This window comes from Colletotrichum costaricense (genome assembly GCF_030867565.1).
Source record: "Colletotrichum costaricense strain IMI 309622 chromosome Unknown Scaffold_13.1, whole genome shotgun sequence".
Taxonomy (NCBI): Eukaryota; Fungi; Ascomycota; class Sordariomycetes; order Glomerellales; family Glomerellaceae; genus Colletotrichum; species Colletotrichum costaricense.
The window spans coordinates 637,715-654,794 of record NW_026848242.1 but is presented as its reverse complement, the minus strand read 5'-3'; the positions used below and the strand labels follow the sequence as shown (position 1 = coordinate 654,794).

General features: G+C 53.9%; 5 protein-coding genes across 5 annotated transcripts; 2 read left to right on the top strand and 3 right to left on the bottom strand.

The window, feature by feature from the left end:
• Window positions 1-1,397: 1,397 nt before the first annotated feature.
• On the bottom strand, window positions 1,398-4,932 carry CCOS01_11651 (SLA2; the record flags this gene model as incomplete). Its single annotated transcript, XM_060459804.1, has 5 exons — window positions 1,398-1,484; window positions 1,651-4,061; window positions 4,128-4,609; window positions 4,672-4,812; window positions 4,901-4,932. 5 exons carry the CDS (start codon window positions 4,930-4,932, stop codon window positions 1,398-1,400), a joined length of 3,153 nt encoding a protein of 1,050 aa, XP_060309635.1.
• Window positions 4,933-6,386: 1,454 nt separating this feature from the next.
• On the bottom strand, window positions 6,387-7,060 carry CCOS01_11650 (ribosomal protein L21e; the record flags this gene model as incomplete). The annotated part of the gene is made up of 3 exons (XM_060459803.1): window positions 6,387-6,717; window positions 6,844-6,959; window positions 7,025-7,060. 3 exons carry the CDS (start codon window positions 7,058-7,060, stop codon window positions 6,387-6,389), a joined length of 483 nt encoding a protein of 160 aa, XP_060309634.1.
• A 338-nt stretch (window positions 7,061-7,398) lies between these two features.
• CCOS01_11649 (40S ribosomal protein S9) lies at window positions 7,399-8,190 on the top strand (the record flags this gene model as incomplete). The annotated part of the gene is made up of 4 exons (XM_060459802.1): window positions 7,399-7,406; window positions 7,471-7,527; window positions 7,608-7,706; window positions 7,776-8,190. 4 exons carry the CDS (start codon window positions 7,399-7,401, stop codon window positions 8,188-8,190), a joined length of 579 nt encoding a protein of 192 aa, XP_060309633.1.
• Window positions 8,191-8,483: 293 nt separating this feature from the next.
• On the bottom strand, window positions 8,484-9,872 carry CCOS01_11648 (pre-mRNA-splicing factor SLU7; the record flags this gene model as incomplete). Its single annotated transcript, XM_060459801.1, has 1 exon — window positions 8,484-9,872. The coding sequence occupies one exon, from the start codon at window positions 9,870-9,872 to the stop codon at window positions 8,484-8,486; it is 1,389 nt and encodes a 462-aa protein (XP_060309632.1).
• A 662-nt stretch (window positions 9,873-10,534) lies between these two features.
• CCOS01_11647 (DNA polymerase family B) lies at window positions 10,535-15,733 on the top strand (the record flags this gene model as incomplete). The annotated part of the gene is made up of 2 exons (XM_060459800.1): window positions 10,535-10,769; window positions 10,818-15,733. The coding sequence occupies 2 exons, from the start codon at window positions 10,535-10,537 to the stop codon at window positions 15,731-15,733; spliced, it is 5,151 nt and encodes a 1,716-aa protein (XP_060309631.1).
• Window positions 15,734-17,080: the final 1,347 nt, after the last annotated feature.

The window sequence follows — 17,080 nt, the reverse complement described above, 5'->3', positions numbered from 1 at the left end:
GGTACCTCAACCGTCGTCTCGAGATACTTGTTCGCATTTCACTCTTCGCTCTCCTCTCATTCTCTCTAGAGGCTTTTCCCGGTTAGGCTTCAGAGGGAGGGGTGGACTTTGCAAACGCCACAGGTGTGACGATGATACAACGATGCCATCCACAGCCTAGCTTTGGCTTTTCGTTTTTCTCCTCACGTCTCCGAGAACCGGGTTGACAGGGCAAACCATCTTCCCACGGGGTCCTGATTGTGTTCCTAGAGTAGGTACTTAGTAGGTGGAGGATGGAGGGAATGGCTTCAAGCCATGCACAACCCCTCCGGGATAAACCCGCTGCAAAATCCCAAGGCACTAGGTCTGTAAGGCAAGGCAGGGTGGGAGGATGTAAAATGCCACTCAATCGGACGTGTTCCCTCTACCGGAGTATCAAAAGGGGAGGGGGTGAAAGCTTAGGGTGCGCGAGAAAAGAGGCGTCCAAAGATTACACATTTAGGCTTCTTCTTAGCCCGGGTCAACTTCCAACGGAGGGGCTTGACAAGGGAACATAAAAAAGGCTGGAGGAGTTTTGTTGTCCCCCTTTTCCACCCCTCACCCCTCCTTCGTCCGTTTTCAGCCTTGCCTTGCCATGCGTGGTCCGCTACTAGCGACAACCGAACCCGCGCACCACCGGTTCGTATGAACCAGTGCAGGATAGATGGTCCGGAGCATGAACCCTGAATCCGTCGCGGTTCCGGGTACGCCATCACGGGGTGTGGAGGAAGTACGATGGGTAGGAAATTTGGGTGCAAGCCTCGCATAGCTATCTGAGGAAAGCCGAGAAAAAAGCCACGCTTGACTTACCACGCACCTTTTGAACGGGAGACGAGATCTGGGAATAGATCCGGAGATAGATCCGGAGACCCGAAGACCGGGTTAAGGGTTAAGGGTTGAGGTAACGAGGCTTGAATGTACCGTAGAGTTTCCCTCAGAACATCGTCACATCTGCTAGTCGCCCTGCCCTGGGTAAACGCTCAAGCAGATTCAACACAGCCGGCACAAGAAAGGGAGGTTCAACAAAAAACTTGTATCAAATAGATGACCTATGCTTCCATCACCTCACACGAGAAGAGATCTTCGCCCCACTCCGGATTTATCTACCGGGAATGGAGGAGAAATAGATCTTAAATGAAGAAGCATGTTCAAATGATAAACAAACACCTCCCCTCCCGTCCTTTTGCGAAGAAGAAACGACCGAAGTACACCGAGGTATGATGATTCCAGATAGAACTGCGAGAAGAAGGCGACCCTGCAATCCACAAAAGATTCGCGCTCCTTCTCCCTCCCGTCGGAGTCCAACTCCGGGCCGTGGAACGTAAAAAACGACTGCCGCTACGGATACTGTGGCTCACGTTGTCGACATGGCAAACCCCCTAGTCCTCCTGGTAAGAGATCTTGCGCATCTCTCCTAGCCTGTGTCTTGCGGCCGAGAGGGAGTTCTCCAACTGCAGAATCTCGACCTAGAAGTGGTAGCGCCGCACGCGTCAGCATTTCTCTTTTCTCTTTCGGTCGCCAAGCAAGGCACTAGCCGCAAATGACGAGGATGGCTGCGACGGAGTTGTCTCCGGCCACCGGCATTATACGGCAGTTGGCATAGTTCACGACGCGCGAATCAATTAAACGTACCTGTTGCTCCATCTCCCGGACCTTGAACTCGTGGGCTCCGAGCTTGGAGTAGTCGACCGCCTCGTCCTCCGCGTTGCGGTCCTTGATCATGTTCTGCACCTGGCGCACGAGCGCCCTGCATGCAGCACCGACAGCCTTGCTGGCCTGCTCGAGGTTCTCTTGGCTCTTGGACATGAAGCCAGCCTTGACTCTGCTGGCGGCGACGAGCTGAGCCGTGGAGGCTGCCACGTCGTTGGATGCCACAATGAGCTGCTCGGGGCTGTTGCGGTTCGACAAGACGCCGTCTGCGGTCTCGATCAGGGTGTTGGTGGAGGACGCCACGGCCTTGGCGGCTGAAATAAGACCCTCGGTCCATCTGTTGTTCTTCTTGTAGAAGGCGGTTCTCGAGGACGAACCTCGGCCTGCCTGAACAATCTCCTGCTGCGTCACCGTGGCGGCCTTGATCAGCTGCGCAATGGCGTTGGTGATGGCCATGGCGGCATCGAGAATGCCGTCGTGGACCTTGAGCTCGTAGGTAGAGTACCCTTCGCGGGGCTTGTTCTTCAGCTTGGCGAGGCGAGCAGCAGCGGCCGCAATGGCATCGGCCGCCTTGCTGAGTTCGGAATCGACAATATCGCCCAAGTCGCCCTTGCCCGCGAGCTTGCCAGTGTTGGGCGCGAATGTCTCGACAAGCTTGTTCAGCTTCTGAAGGTTCATCTGCACCTCGTTATTGCTGTTGATGACGACGTCGGTCTTCTGGATGGGATCCATGCCCTCCAGGCGGAAGCTCTGAAGGCCGCGGAAGAATTTGACGGTAGAAGAAGCCGACTGCCGGGTGCCGTTCATCAGAGCATCGCTCTTCTTCTCGTCGGTTGCCAAACGGGTTATACCCTTGGCGTTGCTGCAGACATCCGCAAGAGCACCAGCAAAGACGTTAATGGCCTTGATAAGCTCGGCGTGTGTCGCGTTGGGGCCGTCGGCGATGAAGTTGTTGAATGCCGTAGCAAACTCCATGGCGCTGGACGAGGCCTTCTCAATCTGCGAGAGCACGTAGGATGGAGAAGCGTTCTGGTTTCCTGCCTGCATCGTTGAATCCAACTCGTAAAGCGCGTCATCTACTCTCTGCACACCAGATTGCAGCACAGAGTCGATGATGTCGTTGATCTTGTCCAGGTTGGCCATGATCAAGGCATCAATCTGTCCGTCAATAACGGTGTCGGTATCGCCTTGGTTCAACTTCAGCTCGTTGAGCTCGATAAGTGTCTGATCCATGCCGGCCTTGTAGACTTCCAACTCCTCCTCCTTGTCGCGAAGAAGCTGTTCAAGGTCAGAGTCTCCATTCCTGATCTTGGCCTGGGCGTCGTCCAGAGCGCGAGACTTGAGTCGCAGGGCCTCCTCAAGATCGGCCATCTCACGGTTGTACTTAGACAACATTGTTGAGAGCTCGTTTCCTTTGCTTCTCTCGATGTTATCGGCACGATCCAGGGCCATGCGGAGCTCTCGCTTGAGCTTTTCGAGCTCATCCTTGTTGGCGCCCTGCAGGCGGTCCTTGTCATGGAGCGCGCGGTCCCTCTCTCTGATCATATCAGCGAGCTCAAGGTTCTTCGTCTTGATCTCGCGTTCAAGCTTCTCTCGCCGCTCAATGGCCTCCTGAGCCGAGGCAGCCTTGAGCTGCACAGACTTGAACTTTTGGAGCAGATCCAAGTGCTCGTGGCGAAGCTGGGAGTACAGCTTTGCGAGCGCTTCGTACTTCGTCCGCCACGTGTTAACCTGCTCCTGCAGAGCTCTGATTTGCTCATCTTTGCTCGTGATCTGTTGGCCGTAATGTCCCTGGATCTGTGCAAGCTCATTCTCCAGACCCTTGACCCTCTGGTCGTATTGCTGGAGCATAAGCTGGTCGCGCTCATATTGGGCTCTCGCATTGAAGTTCTCCTGTTCCAACTCTGCAAGCCGACCCTGGGTCTGATACTGCATTTGCTGCTGCATCAGGGCCTCCTGCTCCCTGCGCTGCTGCTCCGCCAACTGTCGCTGCTGCTCCTCAAAGTCCCGTTGTGCCTGCTGCTGCGCCTGCTGCTGCATCAACATCTGCTGACGCTGTTGTTCCTCGAGGACTCTCTGCTGCTCTTCGTACTCTCGGTTCTGGCGCTCCAGCTCGTTCTTCCAGAATTCGGAAATATCATCTGGCTCCTGTGATTTCGGTTCAGGGGGTGGAGTGGGGCGTCTCTCAATTTCCTGCTTCGGGCGCGCCGGAAGTGCGGGTGCCTCGTCGTCTTCCGCCAACAGGTTGGGAGGGTCTTGCGGCAGCTTGGGGATCGTTATCAAGCTGGTCAAATAGCGCAGGTTGGAGCACTCGTAGTAGAACTTGACGAGGCGGTAATGTTGGGCATCGTATCGTTCTCGTAGGGGCGAAAGCGCCTCGACGTCGCCGGTGGCTGTGCCCGATTAGCGAAATCACCCTTGCCCGCCTAGGGGGGGGAGGGGGTTCCGATGCAACTTACTCGAGTGCATGGCGCGAAGCATGCTTGTGATAAACTTGTAAATACCGTAGCTCTCCTGCACGAGGGGCACAAGAGAGGAAATACGACACTCGTTATTTCCAACGTGACGGAAGTGTGAGAAGATCAACTTCTGGAACTGCTCAATCTTATCTTGCAGTGTCATCAAGTCTGTGATTGTCTCGTACCCCTCATTGGGGTCGTTGATGGCCTTCAAGCTGAGGTACTCCTCGTATTCGAAGGTGCCGTTAAACTCGGGATGCTGCTGGTGGAAAGACAGCTTCGCCAGGAGGTAGTAAACGTATTCCCGGATCAAAGGGCTGTATCCACGCACTCCCTCTCCTCCCATGCCGCGATTCAAGCTGTCGATCCAACCTCTCTGCGCCATGGCCTCCCTCAGCGTGTTCGGGTGTCCTTCTTGAAGGACTTTGTGGACCGTAATCAGAGCTTTGAAAGTCTGAACTTCGTCGGCAAGAATGGGTTGCCTACAACGCGGCGCCGTCTGTCAGCGATCGGACCATCTCCCGACTTACAACAGTTCACTTACACCTTCATCCCAGCCCAGAAGGCCTGAGAAGACCGGTGGTCCCATGTGTACACAATGCAGCTGCGCACATGTTTCCGCTTCGGCGCCGTCTCGTCGGGGTTCGTGGCCTTCTTGATGTTGATCGCCAACTCCTGGTCGGTCCTTCATAGAGTGTCAGTGCACAGTCGCAAAGTCGGGGAGACTGCCACGATTGGGCCACAAAGTCTCAAGATGGTTGAGGATTACGGACTTAGTATGCCTGGTATCGGGCACGGCAGCCATGATGGGCGATCCTTCGTGCGCGGGGTCGTTGGTGGTGGTCGGAGGTGAAGGGCGCTTAATGGGGGTTTCGGATGGTTCGAGGAAATGACGTCTCCCGACGGTTTAAGGAGATAGCTCCACGTGCACGCAATGATGCCCAAGAATCTCAGTGAAGCCCAGTGAAAGATGTAGGGGGAGAATAATTCGCAGGAATTGGAGGGGAAGAAGATATCGTGAGCGACTTCCGTGCCAAGTGGGAGAGGCGGGAAAGAGTCGTCAGCGTTGACCAAGCTCCCAAGATGTCTAAAGCAGCTCGAGTGTGGCTGGGTTCTGCAACATGCGCAAGCTCCGGGGATTGCGCCAAGCCGTCGTCGTTGCGATCCTCCACTGGGTTTTAGGTTGGGCATGAAATCTGGAACAATGCTAATCCGGCGGACGCAGCGGTGTCAGTGTCACCCCTCCAGCGTCCCAGCGCAGGCAAAGCACCTGAAGCCACAGGCGAATGCCTGTCCGATCTAATCCCATGACGATAATGGTGGGGTTCATGCCACCAAAGTTGGTGCGAAAGGCCCCTGCGCTCACAGCAAACAATCGTTGAATTCAATTAGAACCCAACGATGGCAGAACATGGCATGGCTCTAGTATCAGACAACTCGACGAGTTATCAGAAATCAACTTTGGGAAAATCCAGTGATTGGTAGGTGCATAGCAACTGGTATGTGAGAGAGGCCACTGATATGGTTTTGCGTCTGGAACGTAGCCACAAAAGCGCATTTGCGTGTATCAGGTCTGAACTAATAAGCTCCTGTCAGTGACTAGGTAGGATTGAGCCCGGCAATACGAGGTTGTGCTTTTGATACTTCTGGATGACGAGAATAGTGCAAGACAGAAAGTACAGCTCAATTATACCACATCTGCTTTATAGTTAACCGATGTTGAGGGCCGCAGGTTGGCATTTCGCTGGCTAGCAGCTCACAGAGTAGCTATAGCTCATACTCACTCAAGGAATTGGCCGCGTACGAGCTTGATACTGTGCCTGCCCAAGCGACATGTGAGTTCACAATGACATAGTTGCACTTGAGAAATGATCATAGGTCGTGTTCTTCATTTGACTGAGGGTATCAGGAGGGCCCGGCGGGCAGCAGGGCCAACTATTCGCCTGCCTTTCACAGGCATCTCGCATTGACCTTGCTTCCCACGAGCACACAACACCATACACCAGAACCTGTGCCAATGCCTCCGACCTGACAATGACAGGACCCGAGGCATCGCGGCAGGATCGCAAAAGGACCAACGGGTCTCACAGGTAGCATTTCCTCGTGTAGGTGTGAACGATGAAGTGTCATTGGTCTTTTTTTTTCCCATTCCCTATGGACGTTGCCGAAAACGTGATGCCGTTCCATGCTAGAATTCTTCCGTTCCTCACGTAAACACCACATGCAAAAGAAGAACCCACAAACCACCCAAAAGACACTCTAAATCGTCGTCTCGTAGGGGAGAGGGGTGACCGTCTGGGGCTTGTTCTCCTTGAAGTCGACGGTGCGGGCCTCACGGGGCATGAGGGGGAGGCGCTTGAGGGTGAGGGCCTTGCCCTCGGCCTGGGCCTTCTTCTTCAGGGCGGCGTTCTCCTTGACACGGCGGATGAAGTCGTCTCTCGAACGGGAGGGGGAGATGTGCTCGACGCGGATGTTGATGCGCTTCTCGATGTAGCGGTGCTTCACCTTCTTGTAGATGATGATACCGACGGCGGACTTGGTGACGTTGTAGATGACACCGGTCTTGCCGTGGTAGACCTTGTGAGGCATACTGTAATCCAACAAGTCAGCCCTCTGCTCCTGCACGCATGATGCCTATTTTCGCAATTCCTCCCAACTAAGACCTCGAGTCTCCCAATTGTCGCAATTCGAGTTCGAGGGTGGGTTGTTCGCTTACCCCTTCTGGACGGCACCGTTGGTCTTGATGTCGACGATATCTCCGACTCTGTACTGGCGAAGGTACGTGGAGAGCTTGATCATACCCTTCTCACGGAAGTTTCTGCTGAACGCATACTGCAAGCTAACCGTCAGCAATCCGGCCGCAATCTCGAAATGATTCGTAGCTGGGCAATACGTACGCGCGTTCCCGCGCGAAGACCCGCTGGGTGACCCATTTTGCCGGAGTGGTTGTCGTAGAGGGCGGAATTTGGTGATGGTGTTGTCGGGTCTTGAAAAAGATCACGAAGTTCCAGACACAACGGGCAAGGCAAAAAATCGGCGACGTGTGTGTGCTTTGCTGACTCAGTCCCGTAATTCTTTTTTCGTTGTGAAAAGGGCACTGCACGTGATCGTAGGCGAACAGGACCCGCAATTTGACAGGCGCTAGTCAGCCCTCGCTCCCCACAGCCATTTTTCGCATTGAGTGTTGCAAGTTTCACGAGAGGCTCTTCTTTTTTTTCCTTTTCGTTTTCTTCGTCAACCACAATTCGAAGGATATCGACGAGTCGGCAAGATGGCGCCGTAAGTAGACCGAATCGCAGTCGCACCGCCAAATTCAATATGCTAATTCGATTTCGCGCAACAGCCTCACCTACTCCAAGACCTCCAAGGTCCCCAACCGTCCCTTCGAGGCCGCCCGTCTGTCAGTATTCTCCGGCCACTGAACAAGAGCTTGCTCTGTTTAAGTCGTGAATCACACCACTGACTTCGATACGATAATAGTGACTCCGAGCTTAAGCTCGTTGGCGAGTACGGTCTCCGCAACAAGCGTGAGGTCTGGCGTGTCCAGCTTACCCTCTCCAAGATTCGTCGTGCTGCCCGGTATGTGATTTCGGCTCTGTCGCAAAACGGTCGCGTGAGGAACACCCTCTTGGCTAACAACCACCACAGTCAGCTTTTGACCCTCGACGAGAAGGACCCCAAGCGTCTGTTCGAAGGCAATGCCCTCATTCGCCGTCTCGTGCGCGTCGGTGTCCTCGACGAGTCCCGCATGAAGCTCGATTACGTCCTGGCCCTGAAGGTCGAGGATTTCCTTGAGCGCCGCCTCCAGACTTGCGTCTACAAGCTCGGTCTCGCCAAGTCCATCCACCACGCCCGTGTCCTCATCCGCCAGCGTCACATCCGCGTCGGCAAGCAGATCGTCAACGTTCCCTCCTTCATCGTCCGTCTCGACTCCCAGAAGCACATCGACTTCGCTCTTACCTCGCCCTTCGGTGGTGGCCGTCCCGGCCGTGTCCGCAGAAAGAAGGCTGCTGCCGCCGAGTCCAAGGGTGACGGTGGTGACGACGAGGAGGATGACGAGTAAATGCATCGCCATTTATGCTAAGGATTGGTCAAAAAAACTCTGGGAATGGTTGGCACACCAAAATCCAACCATTGGGATCATCGGGGTGTTTATAGTCACGGCGTTCGCCAGAGGCAAAATGGAATGATTGCATCAAATACGGATACCACGAATGAATGTTACACAAAAGTCTTTTTCTTGTTCAGTTCAGGGCACCTCGAGGCATCGTCTTGCATGCGAACGTTTGACAGGGAAATGGGTATCATGTTTGTCCAATGCAATGCTCATAAGCCATGCCTAAATACCTAGGTAGTCTAGACCAATTCATCCTTGCCCAGGAACTTAGCCATCGGGTCGTTCGCCGCTGTCCTCTTTCTCCTGTACTCCTCCATCTCTTCCTCAGTGACACCGCCCATCATCTCTTCCGCTGTTCGCTTTGTCGCCGGCTTGTTCACCGGAGTATCATCCGCCTTTGGAATCTCTGCTTGTTGCTCCATCTGCAGCGCCAACGAAGCACCAGTCCGTTGCCGTTCAGACGCTTCCCAAGCCAACTTGCCCTCCTCACCCGTGCAGTAACTGTTCTTGACCACCGAGTGACAGCATTCGTAGCCCCATTGAAAATTTGACCACCAGCTGCCCCAGATAGATGTGTGATTGTGGATGTACACGTCCTCGGGGTACTTTGACTTGGCGATAACCTTGGGCGCGCCCTTGATGAGGCCGCTCTCGTCATACTCGACATATTTCTCCGACTCGGTTATGACATTCTTCAGCTCATCGGGCATGGTGTATTGCGAGTTATCGCCGTAGAGTTCCTTGAGCTTCTTCTCCCGCTCCGCACGTTTCTTCTCGGCCTCTTCCTTCTCCTTCTTCCTGTAGAACTCTCCAGCCGTGGGGTTGGCTTGCAAATGTTTTGTGGTGTCACCACTCTTCTCCTGGGCCTCCCAAGCGTATCTCTGTGCTTGCTCGAACTCGCCGGCGTCGCCTGAGCCGCGCATGAAGCCTTCCTCTGCAAAGAGATTCGCGGCTTTGTCCACCGTTGCGCCGCCGTCCACGAGGGATCTCGTCTTTGGGTCGTACTTTGCGGATTCCAAGTCCAGGTTGACCAGGTACTTTGCCGTATCCTCTCGTATTCTCAGCTGGCGTGTAGCTGTGCTCTGATGCTTGCTCATGTCGTTTTCCTCTGCGTACTTATCGCCATCGTCCTGCTCCTCCTCCTCCGTCTCGCCCTTGGCAAGCGCCTGCTTCCTTAGCTTCTCCATCTCGTTGAACTCCTCGACGACGTTTCGATACTCCTTAGGGTCGTATCCATTCCAGCGATCGCGTTTGGCATCCCAGCCAAGCTTGACGTCCTGAACGACCTCGTCGGCCTGAATGTCCCTGCCAGTCCACTTTGCGCCTTTCGCCCTTGGCCGACTGAGGCAGTCTTTGGCTTTGTGCGTCATGGCGCCGCAGTTTTCGCATGCGCCTTTCCGATACTTTGTGGCTGCCGGGCCAGCCTTGCGACCGCGATCGTACCATTGTGACTGCTCGTTTTTCTTCTGAATACGCTGATGCTCAAGGTAGTCGGTCTGGTCATCGCCTTCTTCGCCGGCATAAAAGGGACGTTTACTGATGAAAGAGGGAATGTAGATATTCTCCTCCTTTGCGGCAGCGGACGCCTTGGGGTCGGTCTTTCTCGGCGGTGGCGGCGGTGGCGGCATCTTGGCGGTTGGTGAGGGTATGAGAGGGTTGTTGCTAGAGAAAGTTTGGGCGGCGGCGCATTCACGTCGTGAATTTGGGTCGGGAAAAGCACAGGTGTTGCGGCTCCTTATGTAAGCAGTCGCTCTCAGATTTCATGCATGGCTAAGGTATTGATACAGAATGGCCTAGATTTACGCATCCAATTCTCTTTTGGTCCTGTCTTGAATAAGCACACTATATTCTTGTGGAATTGAAAATCTTAATTAATCCAACATCAAAGCTTCAAGTGTATCCGCCAGCAAGTTCATGGCTGAATCAATGATGAATGGCGACCCTATAGTGAAGTACATAGAAGGTGCTTAAGCCTGCTTCAGTGAGATGTGCTGGAAAATGCCCCACACCAAGGCACTTTGCTTTAGTGGATGATGGCCAGGCAGGATTGCGTCCCCAAGGAGCAAAGTGTCACGCGTGTTGCCACATGACTGCGCGGACCCTGGGCGTTTCCTCTTGGTCCAGCACGCGTCGGATCCTGCATCAACATGACCTTGTCGCGTCGTGAATTCGCTGCTTAGTGTCATTGAACCCGTCTTACCATGCACCAAGCCGACCGCTGCTCTTCCTTATCATGACATTGTTCTCCGTCCTACCGTCTCATCCTCCATGAGTGTTTACAGCCTCCACCATGGACCTCTTCCGCGTTCGGTTGAACTGCATAGACCATTACCAGGCGACGCCGACGCATTACGATCCCCAATTACGGAACGATGTCGGTCCTGCACAGGCGAAGAAATCCCCCAAGGTCCCGGTCGTGAGGGTTTTCGGGTCGACCGAAACGGGGCAGAAAGTCTGCGCTCACATACACGGCGCTTTCCCATACGTCTACGTCGAGTATCGTGGCAGCTTAGAGCCCGAGAATGGTATATAAGTCCTCGAACCATATAATGGACCTTGCTAACTGCTAAAAGTGGGCGCGTACATCTATCGACTTCATCTCTCTATTGACCATGCCTTGGCTGTCAGCTACCGACGTGATCAATTCGGAGAAAATGCAAAGTTCGTCGCCCGCATCACCCTTGTCAAAGGAGTGCCATTCTACGGTTTCCACGTTGGGTACCGCTTCTTTTTGAAGATCTACATGTTCAATCCCATCGTCATGACAAGGTTATCCGATCTGCTCCAGCAGGGCGTTATTCTTAAGCAGAAGTTCCAACCTTACGAAGCCCACCTCCAGTACTTGCTACAGTTCATGACCGACTACAACCTGTACGGGTGTGGCTACTTGGATGTATCTGATGTATTCTTCAGAGGCCCTATCCCTTCATTTGATCAAGAGGGGAACTCTCAACACCTTTGGCATGACCGGACGATTCCTAAGACTCGAGTCCTCGACGATCTGACTCTGCCGAGGGTCAGCCACTGCTCTATCGAGGTAGACATTTGCGTTCAACACATCACCAATCGGCGAATGGTGAAGGAGCGCCGACTGCACCACGACTTTGTTGAGCGTGTTAAACCTCTCCCAGCAGATATCAAGCTTGTTTACAGTATGGCTGGTCTATGGAAAGACGAGACGCGTCGCCGCAAAATGAAAATACCCAATGCGGACCCAGGAAGCAGCCCTTTCCCTGCAGAAGTTTTGGTCTCAATGTCTGCGAATAAACGTGACTCGCAACCGCAAGGATGGATCCACGAGGAAGAGTACAGAGAAGAAGTCGCAAAACTCATTGAAATCGAAAAGGGGTTGGAAGATTCCGCGCCGCCGAGCTTTGAGACTTTCGTGGAGCGTTCGCCGCTTGAGGCTGCCGTCAAGACCGCGCTCCAGTCAGTAGAAGATTTGTATCCCGCCAACCTGCTGCCGGCTCTTGGACTGCCGTCGAACCACGCTCCAGCAAACAAGAATCCAGCCAGCAGCATCGAAGTTGACGAAAAGGGCGTACTCGATCTCGGTATTGACGATTACGACCCTTATCCAGCCGACTCTGACGAAGAGGATCTCTTTCAGATGGGCGAGCCGAAGGCAAGACAGGATGACCAAATCAATAGCACTGGTATTAATGGAAAGCCATTAGTCACCAGTGGTACTGGTTCAAGAAGCGAACCCGTCGCTAGCGATCTGACAGTTAGGAAGACCGTCAACGGGCTGGGATCTATATACGAAGGCGTCTGTGCCAGCAGGTTGAAGACTGGGAACCCACCAACGGTGCCGGTTTGGGACGATCTGCTCGACATGGCCGAGGAGGAAGGGCTTGTGTCAAAACTGAGCGACCCATCAAGCCTAGGTCATCGCCGTACGGAATCTGTCAAGCGATCGATATCACCGCATGCGATAGCTTCTTCTACCAAACGCCCGAGAACCGAGCCGCCAGTAGCTCCGGCGTCCGATGGAGTAGTACCCAAACCGTCACTCAAAGGCATCCTAAGTAATAGTACAGCCTCTGAGAAGCATCAGGTCACGATGTTGCCGCCAAACTCCCAAGACAAGCCACGATCGTCTCAAAATGTAGGCTCGAAATCTGCGGCCAATCAGTTATTGGGTTTTCCGGTGGTCAAAAGCCAGGAGGACCCGGGCACGAAACTTCGATTGAGCCAGATGAACCCGCCTCGAGCCTCGCAACAAGCTGAAAAGGATTCTCAAAAACGTGTTTGCTTCAATTTAGCATCGGAGGAGACACGTAGCAAGCCCAGTCCGGTCACTCCAGCAAAGAAGGTTCGAATTGCCACTCCTACAACAGATTCGCCAGGGACCGAAGCAGGAACAGAAACAATTCTTCATCGGATACAGACAGCGATCGGATCCTTTTCCGCAAAACGCCAGTGTGTGATCGGCGTCCTGCCTCCCGCGCCAAAACTTATCATGTCGACAATGAAGGAGCTGCAGATTCCCGATATGATTTACCAAGATGCCTACTACAGCGAAGAGAAGGATGTCCCGGCTCGTCCCAGGGAGTATGCCGGTCGGGAATTTCGGCTCGAGAGTAATACTCTACCGTTCCTGGCGGAGTTTGATCCAACTGGGACATCTGCCGCCAGCATTGGCATCAAATCAGACACACCCATTGACAAGGCCAAGAACGACGTGCGTTATGAGGCCCAAGCAGGCTTATGTTCATACCGAAGCTGGGAGATAGCTCAACCACCTCCAAGCGCTAAGGAAGTTCAAGATTGGTGGAACAAGAAGCATGTCCTGCAGAAAGCGCAAAAGAATGTCACTGCAAAGATCACGAGCACCCCTCAATCTACAAGGCGCGACCTCTCCCAGATTGACGGACCTACCCCAAAAAACAAGCATGGCTTCAAATACTCGCCCAAGAAAAAGTCGACCAGTGTCAAGCATGAAGCGCAATACATGAGTACTATGGCCCTCGAGGTTCACGTCAACACGAGGGGCAAGTTTGTTCCTAATCCTGACGAGGATGAGGTCCAGTGCATATTCTGGTCTATCAAAGCAGATGGCACCGCTAGCAGTAGTCAGGAAGCTTCAGGGGGGATCATTGCTGGTGTCGTTGTCCTATCGCCAGACGGTTCCCTCGCCCAGAGGATGCGGCGCTATGTTTCTGCAGAGGTTATCGAGGAATCGTCCGAGCTCGATGTCATGGTTCGCATGGTGCAAATTGTCAGAGACCACGACCCTGATATCCTTACAGGCTATGAGGTTCACGGCAGCTCATGGGGCTATCTAATCGAACGCGCCCGAGTAAAGTACGACTACGATCTGTGCGATGAGTTTTCACGTATGAAGAGTAACTCTCACGGCCGTATCGGAAAGGAGAATGATCGGTGGGGCTTCAACACAACGTCGACGATCCGCGTGACTGGCAGACACATGATCAACATTTGGCGAGCCATGAGGGGAGAATTGAACCTGCTTCAATATACGATGGAGAATGTCGTCTGGCACGTTCTGCACCGCCGCATACCTCACTACTCCTGGAGAACCCTGACACAATGGTACAACAGCAGTAGGCAGAGGGACCTCGACAAACTGACGCGCTACTACCTCACACGAACGAGGATTGATATTCAGATATTGGAGTCAAACGAGCTCATTCCGAGAACAAGTGAGCAAGCCAGACTGTTGGGAGTGGACTTCTTCTCGGTCTTTTCCCGCGGTTCACAGTTCAAGGTCGAGTCCATTATGTTCAGAATTGCAAAACCCGAGAACTTTATGCTAGTTTCCCCCAGTCGGAAGCAAGTCGGCGGCCAAAACGCATTGGAATGTCTCCCGCTGGTAATGGAACCCCAAAGCGACTTCTACAACAGCCCGCTGTTGGTGCTCGACTTTCAGAGTCTGTATCCCAGTGTCATGATTGCCTATAATTTGTGCTACTCGACATTCCTAGGCAGGATTGTCAATTGGCGGGGGATGAACAAGATGGGCTTCACCGAGTATCAGAGGCACAAGAGGCTACTAGAGCTCCTAAAGGATCACATCAACATCACGCCCAATGGAATGATGTACGTCCGGCCCGAGATTCGGAAATCTCTCCTCGCAAAGATGCTTGGCGAGATTTTGGAGACCCGAGTCATGGTCAAGAGCGGGATGAAGCAAGACAAGGACGACAAAACGCTGCAGGCGCTGCTGAATAACAGGCAGTTGGCGCTGAAGCTTTTGGCTAACGTTACCTACGGATACACATCAGCATCTTTCTCTGGTCGTATGCCTTGCTCGGAGATTGCCGACAGTATAGTTCAAACAGGCCGCGAGACGCTCGAGCGAGCGATCGCGTTTATTCACTCACAGGAGCAATGGGGAGCGGAAGTCGTCTACGGCGACACGGACAGTCTGTTCGTGTATCTCAAGGGCCGAACCAAGGACCAGGCGTTCGACATTGGTAACGAAATTGCCAAAGCCATCACCGATATGAACCCCAGGCCGATCAAGCTCAAGTTTGAAAAGGTCTATCACCCGTGTGTTCTCCTGGCGAAGAAGCGCTACGTGGGTTACAAGTACGAGAGCAAGGATCAGGTCACGCCTGAGTTCGACGCCAAAGGCATCGAGACGGTGAGGCGTGACGGGACGCCGGCAGAGCAAAAGATTGAAGAGAAAGCTCTCAAGCTCCTCTTCGAGACGGCGAACCTCAGCGAGGTCAAAGCCTACTTCCAGAAACAGTGCGAAAAGATTATGCGCGGGTCCGTCTCGGTGCAAGACTTTTGCTACGCGAGGGAGGTGAAGCTCGGCACATATAGCGACAAGGGCCCGCCGCCACCGGGTGCGCTCATCAGCACCAAGAAGATGCTCGAAGACGCGCGCGCCGAGCCGCAGTACGGAGAACGGGTGCCGTACGTCGTTATCACGGGTGCTCCCGGGGCGCGTCTGATCGATCGGTGCGTAGCGCCCGAAGACCTGCTCAACGACTCGCACTCGCAGCTGGACGCGGAGTACTACATTTCCAAGAACTTGATCCCGCCACTGGAGAGGATCTTTAACCTGGTTGGCGCCAATGTCCGGCAGTGGTACGACGAGATGCCTAAAGTGCAGCGAATCCGGCGGGTAGATCAGACACTTGGGGCGGCCGGTGGGCTCGGCAGCAAGAAGACGTTGGAGTCGTACCTCAAGTCGGCGTCGTGCATCTCATGTAATATCAAGATGCAGGTGGAGGGCGTATTATGTGGGAGGTGCCAGCAAGACGCGCCGAGTTCGCTATTCAACCTGCAGACGCGACTCAAGGACGAGGAGAGGAAGTACATGGACGTGTTGAGGATTTGTCGAAGCTGCTCAGCGCTCCCGGCGGCGGATGAGGTGCCGTGCGACAGCAAGGACTGTCCCGTGTTTTACTCGCGGGTCAAGCAGAGCGCGCGACTGAAGACGGAGAAGAGCGCGCTGGAGCCTGTCATTCGGGAGCTGGTTGCGAAGGCTGGGAGGGCCGCGTTGGAGTGGTGATTTTGTACGATTGTGAACGGATCACGATTTTTGTTATGGGTGTTATGGGTGTGGCCATTGTCATTTTGGGTGTTTGGCTGGATAATACCATGGAGGCTGGATATCTTACACAGTGGGGATGAAGTCGGTGTTGGTGATCGGTCTAAAGATGATGGGGCGGGTATAGCGCTACGGCCCTCTCGCAGATAGAATGATTGATAAGGAGGTTATGATGTCACGGCAAGGGCAGGCCACTGTTTTGAGTAAGGTGGGTGGATGGGATTGGACGGACACGGCTCCGTCCGATTCGGTGTACATAGAATGGAGTACCGGTAGAGGCGACAGACAAGCACATACTTATCAGACGCACGCACTAAGGGTAGAGATGGCGGTTTATTGACTGGCTGATGACATCGTGAGGAGATGGGGAAAAGCGATCCAAGAGCCGAACTATTTCAGTGCTACTTCGTATGAGCTACTGCTGCTTAGTGACCTCACTGTTCGCCAGGGGTCCCCTCTCCTTGTTTCTCGCGGGGTAAAAGGTTAGCTACCTAGGAAAGATGAGGTGCAGGGATGCTCATTACCGGCTCGACCGTACCTTAGATTGGGGCCAGAGCCACAACCCACAGGGCAGTTGGAGTCTTGGGGACTTGCCCAGAGAGGGTAGGGAACAGCGGTCTGCGGGTCACTCGGAACCCTCAGCTTAGTGGTTACCGCTTCACTTTCCACCTTCTCGGGCAATCTGGAAAGCGAAGGCACACCGTAAGGCCACTTCATACTTTCTCTTCAACAGCTTCTAGGTCGCCTTGGCTCTCGATCCGCCCTGAACCATCTCCTGTCTTCCATTAACATTTGGTCTGCTGAGTAGTGCTGCAACCCTCTCTCCGTCCGTCCCATCCATTCGCTTGCTGCTGCCAGCTTTCACAAGGGACGCCGCAAAGCTACCATTACCATCACATGACGGCGTCAGAGCGGCCTATTGGACGTCCATCCCAAAGGTTCCCAGTGACCTGCATCTCTCTCCATTGTCTTACCTGATCCATTTTATCGATCCAGAAACGCCCTGTGGCCAAGACCCAGATCCACGAGAGCTATCTTGTCCACTTTCTGTTGTCCACCACACACAAAAAAAGTTACCGAATAGTTGCGCCTCCAAGCTTCCGTTGACTTGCCCATCCTGAAACAAAGAGCTTCCATCTCTCTCCACAAGCACCACCACCAACCGCCGCCTCACGCTGCCGATCCAATACCACCCTCCCCCGCCCGAACACTCTTCGTTCTCGTAAACGACCTAAGCGCCGATGGTCCCGCCTATCTCTCCTCTCTGTCTGCTGTCCTTCCGTTAGCAGCACTGCTACAAGTGCCGCG